The sequence below is a fragment of the Myotis daubentonii genome, chromosome 5 (genome assembly GCF_963259705.1).
Source record: "Myotis daubentonii chromosome 5, mMyoDau2.1, whole genome shotgun sequence".
Classification (NCBI taxonomy): domain Eukaryota; kingdom Metazoa; phylum Chordata; class Mammalia; order Chiroptera; family Vespertilionidae; genus Myotis; species Myotis daubentonii.
In genome coordinates, this window is record NC_081844.1 from 26828407 (window position 1) to 26848519 (window position 20113).

At 52.9% G+C, this 20113-nt stretch overlaps 1 protein-coding gene across 1 annotated transcript; it reads left to right on the top strand.

Annotated features, from left to right (window-relative positions):
• Nucleotides 1-6278: 6278 nt before the first annotated feature.
• SPC24 (SPC24 component of NDC80 kinetochore complex) lies at nt 6279-11145 on the top strand. Its single transcript, XM_059696754.1, has 5 exons — nt 6279-6466; nt 8874-9046; nt 9171-9271; nt 9396-9472; nt 10725-11145. The coding sequence occupies exons 1-5, from the start codon at nt 6289-6291 to the stop codon at nt 10829-10831; spliced, it is 636 nt and encodes a 211-aa protein (XP_059552737.1). The 5' UTR covers nt 6279-6288; the 3' UTR covers nt 10832-11145.
• Nucleotides 11146-20113: the final 8968 nt, after the last annotated feature.

The following is a 20113-nucleotide window of genomic DNA, read 5'->3' on the forward strand; positions in this document are numbered from 1 at the left end:
GCGGGCTTTTTCTGGGAGGGTCTTAGCAAATGGAATGTCGGCTGTGAAGTGGCCTAAAGGTCACTTCCCAGGGGAGGGGTGTCGATTCAGTTACTTGATCAGACCTGACGAAGTCATGCTCAAAGCACATGGCTCCCTGACTTTTCACAAACCGAACACCCTCGCATCACCAGCACCAGGACAGGAAGTGGAGCAGCCTGGGCTGCCCCCAACCCCCGACCCTTCCTCTCCCTCCCTCCAAAGGTGATTGATGGTTGCTCTCCTGACGTCTCACTTCCTCTGTTTTACCTCTGGATTGCTCAACCAGGAGATAATGGGTGGGTTTCAGAGGTTTTAGGAAGTCCCAGGAATTTTATGCCGAGTCGTGTATTTCTGAGGGGAAGGTCCACTGCGCTTGTCAGTTTTTCAGGGGGGTTTGTGAGCCAAGAAGGGGCCTTTGGAACATTTTTTAAAAAATTGTTTCTCTTGCCCTGGCTGGTTTGGCTCAGTGGATAGAGCATCAGCCTGCGGACTGAAGGGTCCCAAGTTCTATTCCGGTCAAGGGCACATGCCCGGTTGCAGGCTCAATCCCCAGTAGGGGGCGTGCAGGAGGCAGCCAATCAATGATTCTCTTTCATCATTAATGTTTCTATCTCTCCCTCTCCCTTCCTCTCTGAAATCAATAAAAATAATTTATAAAAATAAATAAAATAAAAATTAAAAAAGATTGCCCTAGTTGTTTTAAAAAAAAGATTGTTTCTCACAAGTAATGGCCCAGGACCGTTTTGTCCTCTTCGCTAATCTTGTTCAGCTAATGCTGAACCCATTCCCCACCACCACCCAGTTTCTTGCTTTAATTTTTTTAAAATATTTTTTTATTGAGTTTAGGAAGGAAGAGGGAGAGAGAGAGAAACATCAATAGTGAGAGAGAATCACTGATTGGCTGCCTCCTGCACCCCCCACACTGGGGATCAAGCCCACAACCCAAGCGGCATGTGCCCTGACGGGAAATAGAACCACGACCTCCTGGTTCATAACATGATAACCCCTGAGCCATGCCCGCCAAGCTAATTTTTTTAATACATGATTTTTTTGGTTAATCCTTACCTGAGTATATTTTTCCATTGATTTTTTTAGAGAGAGTGGAAGGGAGATGGGAAGAGAAAGAGAGAAACATCGATGGGAGGGAGACACATTGGCCCACTCCCAAACATGCCCTGACCAGGGCCTGGGAATGAACCTGCAATCCAGGTACAAGCCTTTGACCGGGAAATCAAACCCACAGCCCTTGGGTGCCCAGGTGGATGCTCCAACCACTGAGCCACACCAGCCAGGGCAATATATGATTTTTTCCCTGCAATATATGATTTTTAAATATGTTTTTATTGATTTAAGGGAGTGGGAGAGAGGGATAGAAACCACCCAGTTTCTTGCTTTAATTGATGAGAGAGAATCATTGATCAGCTACCTCCTGCACACCCTCTACTGGGGATCAAGCTTGCCGCCAGGGCATGTGCCGTGACCTCCTGGTTCATGGGTCGGCGCTAAACCACTGAGCCACACTGGCTGGGCTAAGCCATTTTTAAGTTTCAGTTAAGTACATTCACATTGTTGTGCAGCCATCACCACCACCCATTTCCAGGACTCTATCTTCCTAAACTGAAACTCTGTCCCCATTAAACATTAACTCATCACCCCCCACCCCCAGCTCCAGGCACCATTCTTTCTGTCTCTATGAATTTGCCTGCTCTAGGGTCCTCACATCAGTGGAACCATACAGGATTTGTCCTCTGTGTCTGGCTTATTTCACTTAGCATAATATCCTTAAGATCCATCCGTGCTGTAGCATATGGCAGAATGCCCTTCCCTTTTTAAGACTGAATAATATTTCATAGTATATACATACTACACCTTGTTTATCCATTCATCCAACAATAGACACCTGATTGCTTCTACTTGTTGGCTACTGTCAGTGATGCTGGTGTACAAATGCAGGCGCAGGGTAGGTGTTAGACTGGGAGGGTCGGACCAGACCTGGGTTGAGCGACCTAGCCACGGAAAGATTTCAGAGCAAGGCTCGCACCATAGGAGAACATTTATTTGGAAATTCACAGAGGTAGAAGCAACTCCTAGACGAAACGGGCTTAGGAAGCAAGTTATAGAGGGGAAAGGAGGAGCCTTGGGACTTGGGAGTGAGGAAGCTAATGGGAACGTGCCTGGGGGAGGCAGAAAGGACGGGAAAGCGAAAAAACCAACAGCGTAGGCAAGCTCCTGGGAGGAGAGTGAGCTGTAGCCTCAGTCCTGAGGGTTTTGAGGGTGAAGATGTTAGGGGAGCTGCCAGGGGAAGATCTTCATAGAATATTCATCAGCTTTCCAGTCTGTCCTTGCAGGTCAAGGTCTCCACGGATTCACTCTCCAATGAAGTTGGTCCTGAGGCCAGCCATGGGGTCGCTGGTCTGGTTTTGTTGCTTTTCTGGGCCTGGAGCTGAACTACAACTGAGGCTTGGATGTTATCTGTAGGCAGGGGATGTTATCTCAAGGGGGGAGGGGGGCAGGTCCAAACCACCAGGGACCCTTGCTGTGCCAGGGCAGGAAATGTCACCAGTGAGAGCCCACCTGACAATCGTCTTTTGCTGGGCACCTAGGGCCTTCCATCCTGGTGACCTGTGTTCTGTGCCTGGCCCATCGTCCTTGCTCTGCTCCTGTCTACCTGCCTACCACACAAATATCTTCCAGTTCCAGCTTTCAATTTGGGGGGTATATACTTAGAAGTGAAACTGCTAGGTCATATGGTAATTCTTTGTAATGGAGGGGGCTGCTATATTGTGTGTTTTTTTATTTATTTAAATTCTTTATTGTTGTATATTGTTTTCCATAGTGGCTGCACCATTTTACATTCCCACCAACAATGACAAGGGTTCCGACTTCTTCACATCCCTGCCAACACTTATTTTCCATTGTTTTGTTTTTCATCCTCACAGGAGGATATGTTTATTGATTTTGGAGAGAGGAAGGGAGGGAGGGTGGGAGGGAGGGAGGGAGAGAGAGAGAGAGAGAGAGAGAGAGAGAGAGAGAGAGAGAGAGAGAAATGTGAAAGAGACACATCAACTGGCTGCCTCTCACACACACCCCAACTGGGGTCGAACCCGTAACCTATGTGCCCTGACCCGGAATCGAACCCATGACCTTTTGGTGTAGGGGGATGGTGCTCCACCAACTGAGCCACACTCGCCAGGGCTGGCTTGCTTTTTTTTTAATAGTAGCCATGCTACTGGCTGTGAAGTGGTTCTGACTTTGCTTTTTGGAGGAGAGGTGAGTGGCCTTTTTGACCAGAGCATTTATATCTGTCAGGCTATGGTTGTGCAATTTCAAATGGCTTTTATCTCTTGAACACCCCCTATCCCCCAACCCCCCCACTGATAAGAGAGCTATCATTAGCCCATGGCTTAGAAAGGTTAAGAACTTGCCAAGGTCACAGGTAAACTGCAGAGCCAGAAATGAAATCCCAGGCCTTATCTCCTCATTATTTCATTCTGCCTTGTTAAGTAATCCACCCCACTGCCTTCAGGCACAGAAGGTGAGCTCCTGCCACCAAAGGTCACGCAGCTGATGGTGACAGATCCATGTCATCATCCAATGCTCAGCCACCAGGAGGGTGAGCAACACTGGCCTTGAGTGCTGACTCTGGGGACCAGGCTCCATGCCAGACACCAGGCACCAATATTTCTGCAGGAAATAACTCAGGTGCCACGGCGTCTTTTGTAGGTATTCCTGCTGATTGTTAGAAAGGAAGGGAGAAGTAGAGAGAAACATCGATGTGAGAGTGGAATATCAATTGCGCTGCCTCCTGAGTGGCCCTACTGGGGATCCAGGCTGCAACCACAACCCAGGCATGTGCCCTGACCAGGAATGGAACCTGTGACCTCTTGGTGCACAGAATGACACTCAACCAACTGAGACACACTGACCAGGGCAGGTGTCATGACTTCTAAATCTTCTAGCTGGTCCATGAGACAAAGGCTGGGGAGCTTCTTAACCCCCAAAATCTGGGGATGGTCTTCTGGGGTCCTAAACTCTCTCCCTCATTTTATATATCCAGTCAGCCTGCAAGTTCCCTCGATTCCAGAAGATCAGGAATTGAGATCTTCCCTAGTTCACCCCTACTTAATGTCTTCCAATAATTCCTGTTATGCCAGAGAGAACTTCAGGGCTCCTGGAAACCCTCTTGCTCACCCCTCTCCAGCCACGCCAACTCCCTTGCTATTCCTTAAACCAGGGGTCCTCAAACTACAGCCTGCGGGCCACAGGCAAATACAAATATTGTATTTGTTCCCGTTTTGTTTTTTTACTTCAAAATAAGATATGTGCAGTGTGCATAGGAATTTGTTCATAGTTTTTTTTTAAACTATAGTCCGGCCCTCCAACGGTCTGAGGGACAGTGAACTGGCCCCCAGTTTAAAAAGTTTGAGGACCCCTGCCTTAAACAAATTAAAGAATTTCCCGAACCTCAGCAGCCTTTGCACTTGCTCTTTCTTCTCCCTGGCTGTTTGTATTCCAACACCTTTTCATCACTCAGGTCCTAGTTCATATAGCTCCTGCTCAGGAAGTCCAATCCTGATCACCATCCCCCACCCCAAATCTAGTGACTACCCCATGACCCTGTTTAATTGCCTTCACAGCAGGTGTTATGGTTCAAAGTATCCTGTTCATGTTTTCTCTCTTATAATGAGGTCTTGCTGCTGTAGCAGTGACTTCCAATGATATTTTTATGTGACCGATAGTAAAATGAATTTCACATGTGGCCCAGCCATTCAGGTGTCATGGCTGTGTAACAAATTACCCCCAAATTTACTGGCTTTAAACAATGACATTTATCTTGCGCACAGATTTGCAGTTGGAGCAGGGCTTGATGGGGACAACTCATTTTTGCTCCTCTCGGTGTCAGCTGAGTGGCCTGAAGGCTGGGAGCTGGAATCATTTCAATATTCACTCATTTGTCTGGTGCTTCATTGGCTTATCTGGGACCTTCACGTTGCCTGGGCTGAGAGCACCCCAAGACTGAGAGAGAGCTATCACCAGGCAAAAGATGTATCCGAGTTTCTGACCTATGCTTGGAAGTTGCACAGTGTCCTGTCTGCCACATGCTATTTGTTGCACAAAGTCCTGCTCATGTTAAAGAGGAAAGGAGTTAGAGTCTAGCTTCTGATGGGGAGTGGCAAGGTGGGAACTACGGTATTTCTGTAGTCATTTTTCAAAAATACAGCCTGCCACACCCAGGACACAAATGCAGAATTTGGAGTGTCCCCAAACAATACAAGTACTTAACTAACCTTCCACACACAATGCACTGAACTTTTCCATTACATTTTGTAGAAACGGCTGATCATGACCCACTGCTTTTATTTCTTCTCCTCAGTTTGAGGAACATGTCACAAGTGTGCAGTTTGTCTTTCCTCTACTGTTTGGTGCGTTAAGCACCTCACCAGCTAGCATTTCATATGTGTTTTTTAAATATATTTTATTGATTTTTTACAGAGAGGAAGGGAGAAGGAGAGTGATAGTCAGAAACATCGATTCAGTTGCCTCCTGCACACTCCCCACTGGGGATGTGCCCACAACCAAGGTACATGGCCCCGACCGGAATCGAACCTGGGACCCCTCGGTCCGCAGGTCGACGCTCCACCCACTGAGCCAAACCAGTCAGGGCTCATATGTTTTATTTAACACCTCTATGGCTATTGAGTCACAGAGATCGTCCTCATTTAATCTCACGCCAACCCTGAAGCAAGTACAATGATGATCTTCATTTTATTGAGAAGGAAAGTGAGGCACAGAGGGATGGAATTATGTGCCCAAGGTAACACAGCTGGTAAGTAGCAAAGCTGGGATTGGAATCCAATAAATCTGGTTGTAGACTCCATCTGGCTATGCGGCCACTTATAGAATTTCCTTATTTATTGTGAGTCTCCCACTGTAAACCTCAGATCCACTAGATAGAAGCAACTCCCTGCTTGGCCCCTAGAACGCCGCCCTGCCTGCTGCAGGTGCTCCAACTAAGGAGGTATCCACAGCTTCCAGCTCTAGCAGCCGCTTTCCTGTCTGCGCAGGCGCATCAGGTAGGACCTGGAGGCACCCGCCTCCCTGCGTCGATTGGCCATCGCCAATGACTGACGCAGGACCCGGCGCAGGCGTACTAGGCCAGACCAGAGGGGCGTCCCCCATTGTTAATGACTGGCGGAGGATCAAGCCAGTAGGAATGGGTCCCTTCAGGAAGGGGGCGGACCCAGCAAGCAGTTAAATTTGCGCGGGATGGGCGCTCACGCAGTCATGGCGGCCTTCCGCGACATGGAGGAGTTGTGCCAGGGGCTGCTGAGCCTCCTGGGCGCCAACCACGCCGCGGCGCAGCAGCGGCGGCTACTGGGGCGCTACGGGCAGATGCTGGAGCGGCTGCTGGAGACGCAGGACGGCGCCGAGCAGCAGCTGCGAGGTGAGGGCGGGGGCGAGGCCGGGACCCAGGCCCTCCTCTTGGGAAGGTGCAGCCAGGCCGGCCGCCAAAGCCCCTCCCTCCCTCCCGGGTGCCCCCAACCCTCTGCCAACTTCCCCTGGGGCTAGCGGGCGGGCCTGCTCACTCGGAGCCTCAGTTTCTCCACCCGTGACATGGGCTGCAGGACAGCAGCCACCTTCAGGGTTTAGTGGTGAATAGAGGGGTTGGGCGTCTGGCGCAGATCCGAACGCTCGGTGAGCAGGGACGGGGGCGCCGGGTTTGAAGCCCAGCACTTCCACTTCCTAAGGTTATTTAGAGGTTTTACGCAGCACCTGCTGTGCCAGGCACGGTGCCCACCTGGATGGCAGCGGAGAACAAAACAAAATCCCTTAGGGGGGCTGATTGCCAGTAGGGGGATGACGCGCAATAAACAGAAAAATGAATAGTCCGGAGGCGACAGGCGCAGGAGGAAGACGAGGATGTGCAGGGAGGAGTGGTGATGTTTGGGGGCGTGTGCGATGATGTTTTAGCAGGAACCCTAAGGAGCTGGGGGGAGCCCGGGCCATGGAGAGGATTAAATAGATCGATGTGGAGAGAACACTGGACAAATAGCATCATTTTTGTCGAATCCAAGACTCCATCAAATATGACTCTTAGCCCTGAGCCACAGTTGGTTGGATTTGGGGCTGGAGAGAGGAGTCTGTGTTCTAGGAGCTGGGGCGCTGAGTCAGTGAATCGGGTTCAAATCCAGGCTTCGGAGCTGTGTGCCTGCGGACAAGTCCCTGGACCTCTCAGAGGGTGGGAGGGGTCGGGAGGATGCGCTGAGCAGGGGCTGCCAGGTTGTCCTGCTCGGGGGGCCACACTCAGGAGGGTGAGTGGAGAAGGGGCAGGAAGGCTCCTAAGAAAGCCAGACCCTCGGCTCTCCGAACAGGAAATCGGCAGGCACATCTCAGACAGACAAACCAAGAAAGCAGCATAAGCGAATTACCGAAACTATGAAGGCCGGTGCCTGAGAAACTGGTGAAGAGTGGAAAGTCCCTGCCCCAGAGGGGTGGAGAGGCTTCGAGGGGGGCGTGTGTGTGTGTAAATGTTCACAACCATATGCGTGTAATAATACTTTGGTTAAAAATTAACTTAATGTCACTTTGTTAAACCCTTAAATGCCAGCCCTTTGAGGAGCATTTTCAATCTGTTGGCAGGTTCCTCCAACTCTATGGGAAGGAACACAGTTACCTTAAGGTGTGTTTAATCTTTCTGGACGTTGTGTTTATTCCGAGTAGGTGCTGGCGATACATGGTGGCTGTAAGATGCAATCTCTGGTTCGAGGAAGAAGTAATTCAATGTGATGGGCTGTCATGGGGGCACAGTCATCCCCCAGGAGGGAGAAGAGAGTGGCCCCCTGCCTGGCATTCCCCAGGAGGTCCGGATGTGTCCCAGGGAGGACAGGCAGGCAGAGGCCCAGGACTGAAACATGTGGCATTTGCAGAAGGAGGCATCTTTGCAGCCAGAGCAGAGAGGAAAACACGCGGTGGGGTGGAAAGGAGGGAGAAAGGAGCAGGAACAGTGAAGATGCCCAGAGGGCCCTGGGCCTTGTCCTGGAGGCACTGGGGAGCCATGGGAGGTCTCTGAGTAGGGGAGTGATGCGTTTGGCCTCGGGTGCAGCCACTCTGAAGGGAGAGGGAAGAAAGGATCAGCAGATTGGCAACAGGAGAGACCACGCCAGGGCACATGGGGGAGGCTGTGCAGGGTCCCTGGCCCTCGAGGGACAGAGGACCTGCACCAGAGAGGCAGGGGGAGCTGTCAGGCCTGGATGGCCAATTGGGTGCAGAAAGTGAGTCAGTCCCAGGCTTCTTGCTTGGGCAACAGGAGGGACTGTGACGTTATAAATTAAGATTAGGTGTGCAAGAAGAACCTTAAGTGATTAATTAATTAACTTTGTGTGGATTCAAATGTGTTTCAGTGAAATGGCAGTATTTACACAAGGTCCAGGCGGAACTGTCTAGTGCAGTGGTTCTCAACCTTGGCTGCACATTAGAATCACCTGGGAATCTTTTTAGAATCCTGATTTCTGGGCCTCATCCTCCGGAAATTCTGTTTCTTTGTTACTAATGTTGTGGCCCCACCCCGTAACAAAGAAACAGAATTTCCGGAGGACGGGGCCCAGAAGTCAGGATTTTGAAAAGATTCCCAGGTGACTCTAATTCACAGCCCCGGTCCAGAACCACTGGTCTAGTGGGTGTTCGGAAATAGGATGAATGGGTTGGGGAACTGCAGACAGGGAAGTGGACCGTTCGCCATTGATGGGGGGTAGTTGAGGCCACAGGCCCGTGAACCACAGCCTCCTCGGGCTCGCCCAGGACAGACCCCAGGAAGCCCGAGTTGAGGGGCCTCCGCCTTCTTCCACCCACAGAGATCCTCGAGGCAGAGAAGAATGTTGCCCAGAGCCTTCTTGATGCGAAGGAGCAGGCGTGCCAGGGGGGTGCTGAATTGCAGCAGATTGAAGCCAGGCTTCAGAAGGCCAGCGAGGAGGACACTCACCTGAAGGCCAGCCTCCTATATCCTTTCCTCCGCCTCTCCTCGGAGGTGTGAAGCCATTCGCACTAGAAACCGAGCTTGGAGCCAGACGCCCTGGGCCCCATGGGGCTGCTTTTAGCATGTGGGCAGCCCTCCCTCCAAAGTCGGATCCTTAACTGCCTGCCCTACTCAGCTCACCAGGGAGCTGGAGGACCTCAAGGAGGTGGAGGCCGATCTCGAAAAACAGGAGAAGGAGGTTGACGACGACACAACGGTCACCATCCCTGCCGCCATGTAGGTCCCACACATGCCAGTGAGTGTGTGCCTGAGCCTGTGTGTTCAGTCCACAGCGTTTTTCGGGGTTGCTGCTGGGGTAACTTTCTTTTCTCGCTCTCTCTCTTTTTGTATTCTTACGCAGGTATGTGGCTCAGCTTTATCACCGAATTAGTAAAATCGAGTGGGATTACGAGTGTGAACCGGAGATGATCAAAGGCAGTATCCTTGGTGGAGAAAAGGCGCCCTGAGCACTGCTGGTGGGATGTGAAGTGCTGCGGCCGCTGTGGAACAGGGCGGCGGTCCTGTACGCTTCCGAGTGTAAACACTGAAGAGCTGGAAGCAGGCACTGGGACAGATACATCATTGTTCATAGTAGCACTGGTCACAGAAGGTGGACGCAACCCATGTGTTCATTGCTATTTAACTGGATGAACAATGGAGCGTACACATACAGTGGAATAGTATTCAGCCTTAAAGGGAAGGAAATTCTGACGCGTTGCAACATGCTTGAGCCTGGGGGACGTGCTGAGTGAAATAAGCCAGGAACAAAAAGATATATACTGTAAGATGGCACTTCCATGAGATCCCAGGTTCGATTCCTGTCAAGGGCATGTACCTCGGTTGCAGGCTCCTCCCCCGCCTCAGGAATCAAAGCCGTAGAGACAGGAAGTAGATGGTCGGTTTCAGGGGCTGGGGACTTAGTGTTTAATGGGGGCAGTGTTTCTGTTTTACAATGAAAAGGCTCTGGAGATGGATGGTGGTGATGGTTGCACAACAATATGCATGTGTTGATGGCACACTTAAGATGGTGCCCTCGCCTCAGTGGATAGAGCGTTGGCCTGCGGACCAAAGGGTCCCGGGTTCGATTCTGGTCAGGGGCATGGACCTCGGTTGCAGGCTCCTCCCTGGCCTGGGCCCTGGTTGGGGCACGTGCAGGAGGCAACCAATCGATGTGTTTCTCTCACATCGGTATTTCTGTCTTTCCCTCTAAAAATCAATGGAAAAATATCCTCTGATGAGGATTTTTAAAAAAGTGGTTAAGATGGTAGATTTCATGTTATATCTATTTTACCACAATTTAAAAAACAATATGGTGCATTATTAGAGCTTAAATTTTTCTTCACAAAAATCTGTTTGTCTCTAAACATCTTTTTTTAAAAAATATTTTTTTATTGACTTCAGAGAGGAAGGAAGAGGGAGAGAGAGAGAGAGAAACATCCATGATGAGAGAGAATCATGGATCGGCTGCCTCCTGCAGGTCCCCCACCGGGGATCGAGCCCACAACCCAGGCATGTGCCCTTGACCGGAATCAAACCTGGGACCTTTCAGTTTGCAGGCTGACGCTCTGTCCAGTGAGCCAAACCGGCCAGGGCTCTAAACATCTTACTAACACATTTTGAAGGCGTTATCCTCTGGCTGGGGGGTTATGGAGGGGGCTGTGCGTCGGGTTTCCTTACATCCTGCCCTCAGTCCATCGCGGCCCCAGCGTGGCCCAGCCCATCCACCTGGACAGCACCCAGCTCTCCAAGAAGTTCATCAGCGACTATCTCTGGAGTTTGGTGGACACGGAGTGGTAGCTGGGAGCCGCTCGGACTGTCTTGCACATAATGGGAATCGTTTGTGGTGTGTGGTTAGTGCCTTGGTGGTGAGATCAGCTTAAAATTAAACGTTTAGCCCTAGCCAGTTGGGCTCAGTGGATAGAGTGTCAGCCTGCGGACTGAAGGGTCCCAGGTTCGGTTCTGGCCAAGGGCACATGCCTGGGTTTCAGGCGCGATCCCCAGTAGGGGATGTACAGGAGACAGCTGATCAGTGATTCTCATCATTGATGTTTTATCTCTCTCCCTCTCTAAAATCAATAAAAATATATTTTTAAAAAGTGTTTAAACATAAATGGGATTTTTACTGAATTCTCCCCCCACCCCATCCCCAACTTTTTTGCCTCAGATGCTGGACTGCCCTGGGCCAGGTAACCCTAGAGAACTGACTTACCTGTGCCAGGCCTGTGACTTCACATCTGTGACAACACTGTACAAATGACACCATAGTGTATGATGACAAATTCCGGGTCTTTATCATTTATTATTCAAGTTTGGCCCTTTTTTATTCATTCAGAGCGTGTCTGTGAGTGCCACTGTGCTAGGCACCCAGGACACAGATGAAAGTGGAAAGGATCCCTCTGCCCCATGGAGGAGTCACAGGTGAGCAGATGCCACCCTGGAGCTGTGCCTGGTCCAAACTCGTTTCCCAGCCTCTTTTGCAGCTACATTGAGCCATGTAAGTGGAAGTGTTGTACGAGACTTCGAGAAGGATCCTTAAAAGGCAAGGGAGTATACGCTTTCCTTCCCCTACCCTTTATTCCCTGGAATTTGGGTGTGATGGCTGGAGACCCGGCAGCCACATTCCACAAGAAAGGAGCGGTGCCGTGCTCTGGGGGCGACACAGAACTGGGATCTGATGATGGGAGAGCTGGTGTCAGCGTGGACTTCTTTAAAGGGGAGAAGAGGTTGACCGAAACTAGCCCGTGTGCCATCGTTACTTTTGTGTTCCGATCCCAGTCAGAATAAACCCTGACTGATGAAGCATGGAACCACTCCAGGGCCGGCCAGTCGGTGTTCAGCTAAAGCTCATTTTCGGTGATCTGGCACTACTCGGTGGGAAGCTCGCCGCCTGCCTGCCTGAGGGGAGAGAAGTAGAGCCGTGGACACCTGTTGCCCCTGGTACAGCTGTGCCCGAAGCCAGTAGATTGTTCCAGGACCCTCTGGGTGTTGGGTTCTGCCCACCTCTGTACCACTGAAGTGTTTACAATAAGCACGATTCGTGTTTTAATCAGAGACGGGCATTCTAGGCAGCGGACAGGAAGTTCTAGCAGCACCTGAGCATCCAGTGGGCACTCAGCACTGACCACGGAGGTCCTGGGCATGGAAGCTGCCTGTGGGGCTCCAGGGGCCTGCTGCGTGCCAGCGCCTGGCCGTGCCTGTTCACCCGGCCCTGGGCTGCTGCTCCAGGTCGGTAGAGTGTGAAGTGGGAGCAGAGCCCCTGTCTGCACCATCCACGTCTAAAGGGCAACAGACGACCAGCACTAGGGTTTTCCACCGCAGCCCTGGTGACCGTTGGGCCGGTCATTGTCTGTGGTGGGCAGTCCTGGACATGACAGGACATTCAGCACCATCCCTGGGCCTCCCCCTGCTAGATGCCAGGAGCACCCACCTCAGTTGTGACACCCACAAATGTTTCTGGCTATTGCCAGTGTCCCAGGGGGAACCCCCCCCCTTAAGGCTGCCCACCAGCCTTGCAGCCTCAGCTAGAACAGGCTTTGGCCCGTGGTCAGCTGAATAACAGCGGTCACTCTGGTGGCCATTCCCGCTAGCACAGCTGGCCTCCCACCTGCTCACCTTTGTGGGGGAAGGTGCCAGGAGCGCCCCCAGCCCAGCTGAGAGTCCAGGGCAGGAGAAGAGCGTATTTCCCCCTGAGCCTAGAGCGCCTGAGAGAAAGCAGGCGTGGGGTTCCCGGAGGGGCCGCGGAGGCCTGTGTCTGCCTGCAGCTCGGTTCCCCAAGAGGAGGAAGGGGCCATGTCTGTCCCCTAAACCCCCGTCTCCAGGGACTGACCCAAAGGAGTGAGCAAGTGTGTGTGGGAGCGTGGCTGGCCGGGGCCCTGTGGGCGGATGGGTTCAGGGAGGTGCTGAGCTCACAGGGGCCGGGAGCGGCCCTGGCCCTCCAACATGCCTCGGCCCTGACTCACTGCCGGGATCTGGCCAGATGCCGGGGACAGCCAGCAGGATAGGCTCAGGCCCACAGCCTCCAGCCTGCACCCCTGCTCCCACCCCCGCCCACTCTTGGAGCCTCTCCACGAGCAGCCACCGGCTCTTTTCTGAATCCTGGAGGCTGGCCAGAGGCCGCTGCGCGCTGGGCCCAGCCTGTGGAGGGAGTAAGATTCATTCCCCAGGACCAGGGAGTGGGGAACCAGGTCACCGGACCACAGAACCGAGGGTCAGCCCTACACCCCGCCCGTTCCTAGTCCTGCGTGCACCCCACCCCCAGCGCGGCCCGGCCATCCTGAGCCCTGAGGAAGGTTCACCTTACAGACGGGGAGACGGGCCAGTTAGGTCCCCGGCCAGGGCAGCGGGCCTCAGGGTCGCTTCACTTTTCAGACGAGAGGGAGCCTCTGAGGGTCTGCCTTGTCCAGGTCGCACGGGTAGAAAGAGACCAGTGAGAACTGGACGCGCACCTGCACTGGGTCAGGCCCTAAAGGTGACAGGAGCGGCCTGGGTTCGGGTACGTGAGGTCGTTCAGGACCAGTGGCTGCTGGTCAGATAGGCACACGCCCGGTCACCTGGCGGACAGGTGGTGGTGCTGAGGCCGAACCCCTCGCCCGCACCTCCCGCCTCCCGCGAGCGGCTGGGGGACGGCCGGCAGGACGGGTCTCCGGGCGTCGGCACAGCGTTGTTTGGATGCCCTGGGACCCTCCGTGTGTGGCCCACACTGATCCGCCCGCACGGTGGTCCCAGGACCCCCAGTGGCCCTCGACTGACTTGGAAATGTGGGCTCACATCTGTGACCTGCACCCCGTCCGGGAAGCCGCGCTCCAGTGGAGGCCACGGCGTCAGGGTTGAGCAGGTGCTCTGAGCTGGCTCCGAGGTTCCTTACAGGTAAGGGTTGGCAGCTGATGTTGGCAGAGCTGGGGTTTGAACTGGAACCAGACCTGGAATTTAACCCCGAGGTCATTTCAGTTATTGATAAATGCTGTTGGAATGTGGGGGGCGGGGGGCGAGGGCTTTGTAGGAGGCCCAGGGAGGAGGTGTCCTGAGAGCCCAGACCTGAGCCCCCAGGGGACAGAAGGGCGGAGCCAGTGTCCCGGCAGAGGGGACAGCAAATGCGAAGGCTGGTGTCCACCGCAAAGCAGGGCCGAGCGGACCCGAGGGCACAGGCGTGGTCACGCTGGGCCTGCAGTCGGTGAGACGGGAGGATTTCGGAGTCCAGGGTGCTGGTCTCACTGAACTCCCAGGCCCCCTCCTCCGTCCCAGGCGGCGTGGGAGAGGACGCCAGGCTGAGTGGGAACAGCTGGGCCGGGCGGGCGGGGCTCGGGGAGGAGGAAGCCCCTGTGCTGAGGCCAGGAAGCTGCAAGCTGCATGAAACCCGAGCTCTGCCTGGAGGGGAGGCGACCAGCCCAGGGTGGGTGACGGGACCTGTACAAGATCACACCCCCTCAGCCTCATTCCTCCTCCTCTCAGGGGGAGAGGGTGCTGCTTTCCCCCACCCCCGTCCCGGGCAGGGCATTGGGGGGCAGCTCTCCCCGTCCCCTTCTCCCCCTTCCTCCAGAGGACCTGGGCCCAGCCCCGCAGGCTCCAGCCTGACTCACCACAGGCAGCTGTGGTTTGGGATGCCAGGGCTGGGGGCGGGCGGCATCAGAGGGCGTGTAGAGCATCGGGCTTCGGGGAGCAGCTCCCTCTGCGACCCACCCCGACCTGCCAGAGCTGTCGAGCCCGCACCCGTATTGGGGAGGCAGCCCCCAAACTCCAGACTGCCGCCCCTGCCCTTCCAGGACCAGCAGGTTGGGTGCGGGCCGAGCCCATAGGCCGGGGGGCTGGCCAGACAGCCAAGGGGGCTGAGCTGTTCCTGGTGACATCCCAGAGGACTGCAGCCAGAAAGGGGGTCACCCCCATGGTGACCGTCCCAGGCTGGAGGGGGAAAGGCCAGGGGAGTCGGTTCAGGGACCCCGAGCCTCCCCTTCCCCATCTGTAAAGTGGGTGCCGGTCACCGCAGGGAGCGGATGAGTTCATCCTGCAGACACGTGCACCCTTGTATGTCACAAAGCTCTAACCCCAGTCGGCACCATAGTCCGTGCCCAGCGGGGTGCCTGATGGGTAATAGTGACCCCTCCTTCAACGGAGCCGCCAGGCCAGATACCAGAAACCTCGCTCCCTCTGCCTCTCCCAGGTACTGGTCCTCTGGCCAGCGCTTGGCCAACTCCCCTGTGCAGGCCATTCAAGTTCATTGTCCCCTTTGCCACAGGGCTGAGCATGGGCTCAGTCAATCACCCAATTATTGACCGCCCAGTGCAAGCCCCTGAAGCTTCCTGTTTGGCCCGTTCAGCTTTCACCCCAGAGGCATTTTGGAACCTTCCCAAGACAAAGCGCGGAAGGAAGGAAGGAAGTGCCACCCTGTGGACAGAAACGATAGCAGTCCCTGCGCTCCTGGCCTTCGCCTCCAACCAGATCACAGAACGGGAGGTGGGTTAGCCGTGGCCCCGGTTTTATTGGGGAAAGGCGTTGATGGGCCCAAGGTCATCCCTCAACCCAGGCGGCCTGACCCCGCTGTGCTCTTCCCCACCCCGTGCCCCTGTCCTGCAGTCCCTTCCTGCCAAGCCTTCCCTCTGCTGTGGCATATTAATAGTTGCCCTTTTAAAAAAAATTATCACTATTTTAAAAAATATTTGTATTGATTTTTAAAAATATATTTTATTGATTTTTTACAGAGAGGAAGGGAGAGAGAGAGAGAGTTAGAAACATCGATCAGCTGCCTCCTGCACATCTCCTACTGGGGATGTGCCCGCAACCCAGGTACATGCCCTTGACCGAAATCAAACCTGGGACCTTTCAGTCCGCAGGCTGACGCTCTATCCACTGAGCCAAACCAGTTTCGGCTGTATTGATTTTTAGAGAAGAAGGAAGAGGGGGAGAGAGAGAAACACTGATGTGAGAGAAACACTGATGTGAGAATGGAACATCAATCGGTTGCCTCCTGCACAGCCCCTACCAAGGAGCAGGCTGAAACCCAGGCATGCGCCCTCACTGGGAACTGAACCGAACTGGCAATCCTTCAGTGCACGGGACGATGCCCATCAGCTGAGGCACACTGGCCAGGGCATCACTAGCTTTTAATTGCAGTCCACTACAATAAAATTGATCACCTTAACCATTTTTCATTTTTTAAAATATATTTTTATTGATTTCAGAAAGGGAGAGGAAGAGGGATAGAAACATCAATGATGAGAGAGAATCACTGATTGGGTGCCACCTGCACACCCCCTACTGGGGACTGAGCCCGCAACCCAGGCATGTGCCCTGACTGAGAATGGAGCTGTGACCTCATGGTTCATGGGTCAATGCTCAACCACTCAGCCACGCCAGCCAGGACATCCCCTACCATTTTTTAAAAAAAGATATTTTTATTTATTTCAGAGAGGAAGGGAGAGGGGGAGAGAGATAGAAACATCAGTGCTGAGAGAGAATCATTGATCGGCTGCTTCCTGCACGCCCCCAACCGGGGATTGAGCCCGCAACCTGGGCATGTGCTCTTGACTGGAATCGAACCTGGGACCCTTCAGTCCACAGGCTGATGCTCTATCCACTGAGCCAAACCTGCTAGGGCTCCCCTACCACTTCTAAGTGTATAGTTCAGTGGGATTAGGTGCCTTCACACTGACCATCCATCTCCAGAATGTCCTCATCTTCCCAAACAGAACCTCTGTCCCCGTCGAGCACTCCCCATCCTTACCCTCGGCAGCTGGCACCCACCACCTACTTTCTGTCTCTGAATCTGGCTCCTCTAGGAACCTTCTAGAGCTGCAATGTCTGTTCTTTTGTGACTGACACTTCACTGAGCAAGGTTCATGTTGTAACATATGTCTGAATGTTCTTTTTAAGACTGAATATTATTCTGTTGTATGAATACAGCACATTTTCTTTATCCATGAATTTATCGATAGACATGGGTTGTGTCCATCTCTTGGCTATTGTGAATAATGCTGATATGAACGTTGGTGTACTGCTTTGAATTCTTTGGGAATCTATATACTTAGTAGAATTGCTGGATCACATGGTAATTCTTTTTGTTGTTGTTAATCCTCACCCGAGAATGTGTGTGTGTGTGTGTGTATCTCCGAGGTTTTCATTGTTATTTATTTATTTATTTTATATATTTTATTGATTTTTTTACAGAGAGGAAGGGAGAGAGATAGAGAGTTAGAAACATCAATGAGAGAGAAACATCCATCAGCTGCCTCCTGCACATCTCCCACTGGGGATATGCCCACAACCCAGGTACATGCCCTCGACCGGAATCGAACCTGGGACCCTTCAGTCCGCAGGCCGACGCTCCATCCACTGAGCCAAACCAGTTTTGGCTATTTTTTATTTTTAAAGTATATTTTTATTGATTTCAGAGAGGAAGGGAGAGAGATAGAAACATCAATGATGGTAGAGAATCATTGATCAGCTGCTTCCTGCACTCCCCCGCCCACCCTAGGAATTGAGCCCAAAACCTGGGCATGTACCCTGACCAGGAATCCGACCGTGACCTCCTGGTTCATAGGCTGACACTCAACCACTGAGCAACATGGGCTGGGCTCCATTGATTTTTAGAGAGAGTGGAAGGGAGGGGGAGAGACACAGAGCGAGAAACATCGATGTGAGAGAGACACATCCATTGGTTGACTCCCACACAAGCCCCAACCAGAAACCCAGGATCGAGCCTGCAACCAAGATATGTGCCCTTGACCTGAATCAAACCTGGGACCCTCCAGTCTCTGGACTGATGCTCTATCCACCAGTCAAACTGGTTAGGGCAGTAATTCTATTTTTAATTTTCCAAGGAACCACCATACTATTTCCACAGCACCTGCACCATTTTACATTCCCACCTACAGTGCATAAGGGCTCCGATCTCTCCACACCTTCACCAACACTTGTCATTTTGTTTTTTATTATAGTCATTCTAATGGGTGTGAGGTGGCACCGCATGGCCTGCCCCCTTTGTTTTTATACTTAAGTCTCTATATTGAATTCTTTCTGTCCAAGGATCTGCTGTGGACTCTGACTGTAGCCAATTGATACTCCGGGGCTATTTGTGGTTTGACTGCCATGTCCAAGGGCATGCTCCAGGGCATGCTGAAATGGCCACAGGCCCAGGCTCACGTGAAGCCGGGGTGCACGGGAGTGGAGGTGTGGGTACTGAGATGACTGCAGTATGCACAGCAGACGCCCAAAGCTCTCGCCAAGTAGTTCTATGTAGACTCTGTAGACTCACCAAACTTTTTTTCTGTCTCAGTGGTAAATGTAGTCACATTCTTAGCTTTTGTTTTATCCTTTCAGAGGACCTCACACCAACCACCCCAAGGGCCCAAAGGTTTGAAGGGATATGCCCTGCAGAAATGCCATGATCCATGGAGCTGGTGTCTCAGCCCCAGCGACTCTCCCCACAGATCCTCATGTGGCCAGTTATTCAGCCCAAATCCTCTGCCAGGTATTTGTCTGTCCCATTATCCTGTTTAACATGCTTCTAAAATATAGTAATTCTATGTTTCCCCTTCTAAAATGTCACATCCTTGCTCGGCCGGTGTGGCTCAGTGGTGAGCATCGACCCATGAACCAGGTTCGATTCCTGGTCAGGGCACATGCCTGGGTGGCGGGTTCGATTCCCAGTAGGGGGCATGCAGGAGGCAGCCCATCATGATTCTCTCTCATCATTGATGTTTCTATCCCTCTCTCTGAAATCAATAAAAACATATTTAAAAATTAAAAAGTCACGTCCTCGAGGGCCCAGACTCTTAGTCACTTTTATTGTCTTTTATTCTACATGCCTAGAACAGGGCCTGGCCACACAGTAGGTGCCCAATAAATGTTGTTGAATGAATGAACAAGCAGGAGATTTAGCAAAACCCCAACGCAGGGGAGCACCCAGCACGGCTGCCCCCTGGCTGAGCACAACACGGCCAGAGCTTGCGCCTGCGCCTGTGCCTGCGCCTGCGCCTGCCCTGAGCTCAGGGCCAGGCTCCCTCGCAGACCCTTCCCCTGCGGAGCCCAGCCCACCAGCAGAGGCAGGAAGTGAGGGAACAGAAGACAACGTGCATCAGGTTTAGCCAAATGGTTCATTTAAGAAATTTAATCAAAGTAAGACACGCAGGCTATAAAAACATTCTATACAGTGGTTTATAGTCAAAACCCACCCCCAGAGCAGCCCACGCGGCCACATGGACACGGGTCCCCTGAAGAGCACAGACCCGGGCTGCGGGGTCAGCTGTACAGAAAGACGAGGCCTCTCCCCCATGCAGGTCCCTGAGGGGTCACCCAACAAAGCAGCACCCAGGGTTCGCAAAAATAAATAGGTCTGTTTTCATATATATGAGTGATAAATGCTCCAACAAATGTACAAAGTGCAAAATGAAATGCCCCGCTCCTAGGTTCAGGGCTCTATTTACAGGCTTCAGAGCGAGAAACACCTTTCACAGTTTCCTGCAGGCTGGGCACAGGGGCTGGGGTCTGTAGTGCACAACTGACGGGGAAGCCAGGGGCGGCCCCTCCCACCGTCTCTTCCGTTGTAAATACGTGTGTGACCATTTCAGAAAGCCTTCTTGTTTCATAAGCCCCATATGATGGCCACCCCCAGGGACGTCTCAGGGCTGGAACACCCATCCGTGACTACTGTCCTGTCGGGGAGAGGAGTGGCTCAGGGGCCGGTGCACAGAAGTGGAAACATTAGCCAGATAATCACCTCTTGGCTTTGAAGTGCTGGGAGAAAGGCCACAAGACGGCACCGCCTCCCCTCCCCGCTCCCGGGTCCTCTCCGACCTGGGAGCCCATCCTAGTCGGACCAGAAAACAGTGCAAAGTAAGGAATTGTAGTCTTTACAGATGTACAGACCTGAACTGGAAAAGTGCACGGGCACGTGGAGGGGCTGGGGCTGGGGCACGGCTGGGCTGAAGGACACTGCTAGAGGTCGGAGGGCACTTACCCTCACACACAAGGTGCCCGGGGGTCGCGGGCACTCGATAAATATTAAGGGCAAAGGGTGCTCAGGCTTTCCCTGGGGGACTGTTGAGGTTTTGTTGAATGAATGGGCGCCGTTGGCCGCCCCGGTGTGCT

Excerpts from the sequence above, each read along its gene's own strand:
- SPC24 (XM_059696754.1), top strand. The coding sequence starts at position 6,289 with ATGGGCGCTCACGCAGTCATGGCGGCCTTCCGCGACATGGAGGAGTTG. Across the intron at positions 9,047-9,170 it reads TCCTCCGCCTCTCCTCGGAG|CTCACCAGGGAGCTGGAGGA; the intron begins GTGTGAAGCCAT and ends TGCCCTACTCAG. Across the intron at positions 9,473-10,724 it reads ACCGGAGATGATCAAAGGCA|TCCATCGCGGCCCCAGCGTG; the intron begins GTATCCTTGGTG and ends TCCTGCCCTCAG.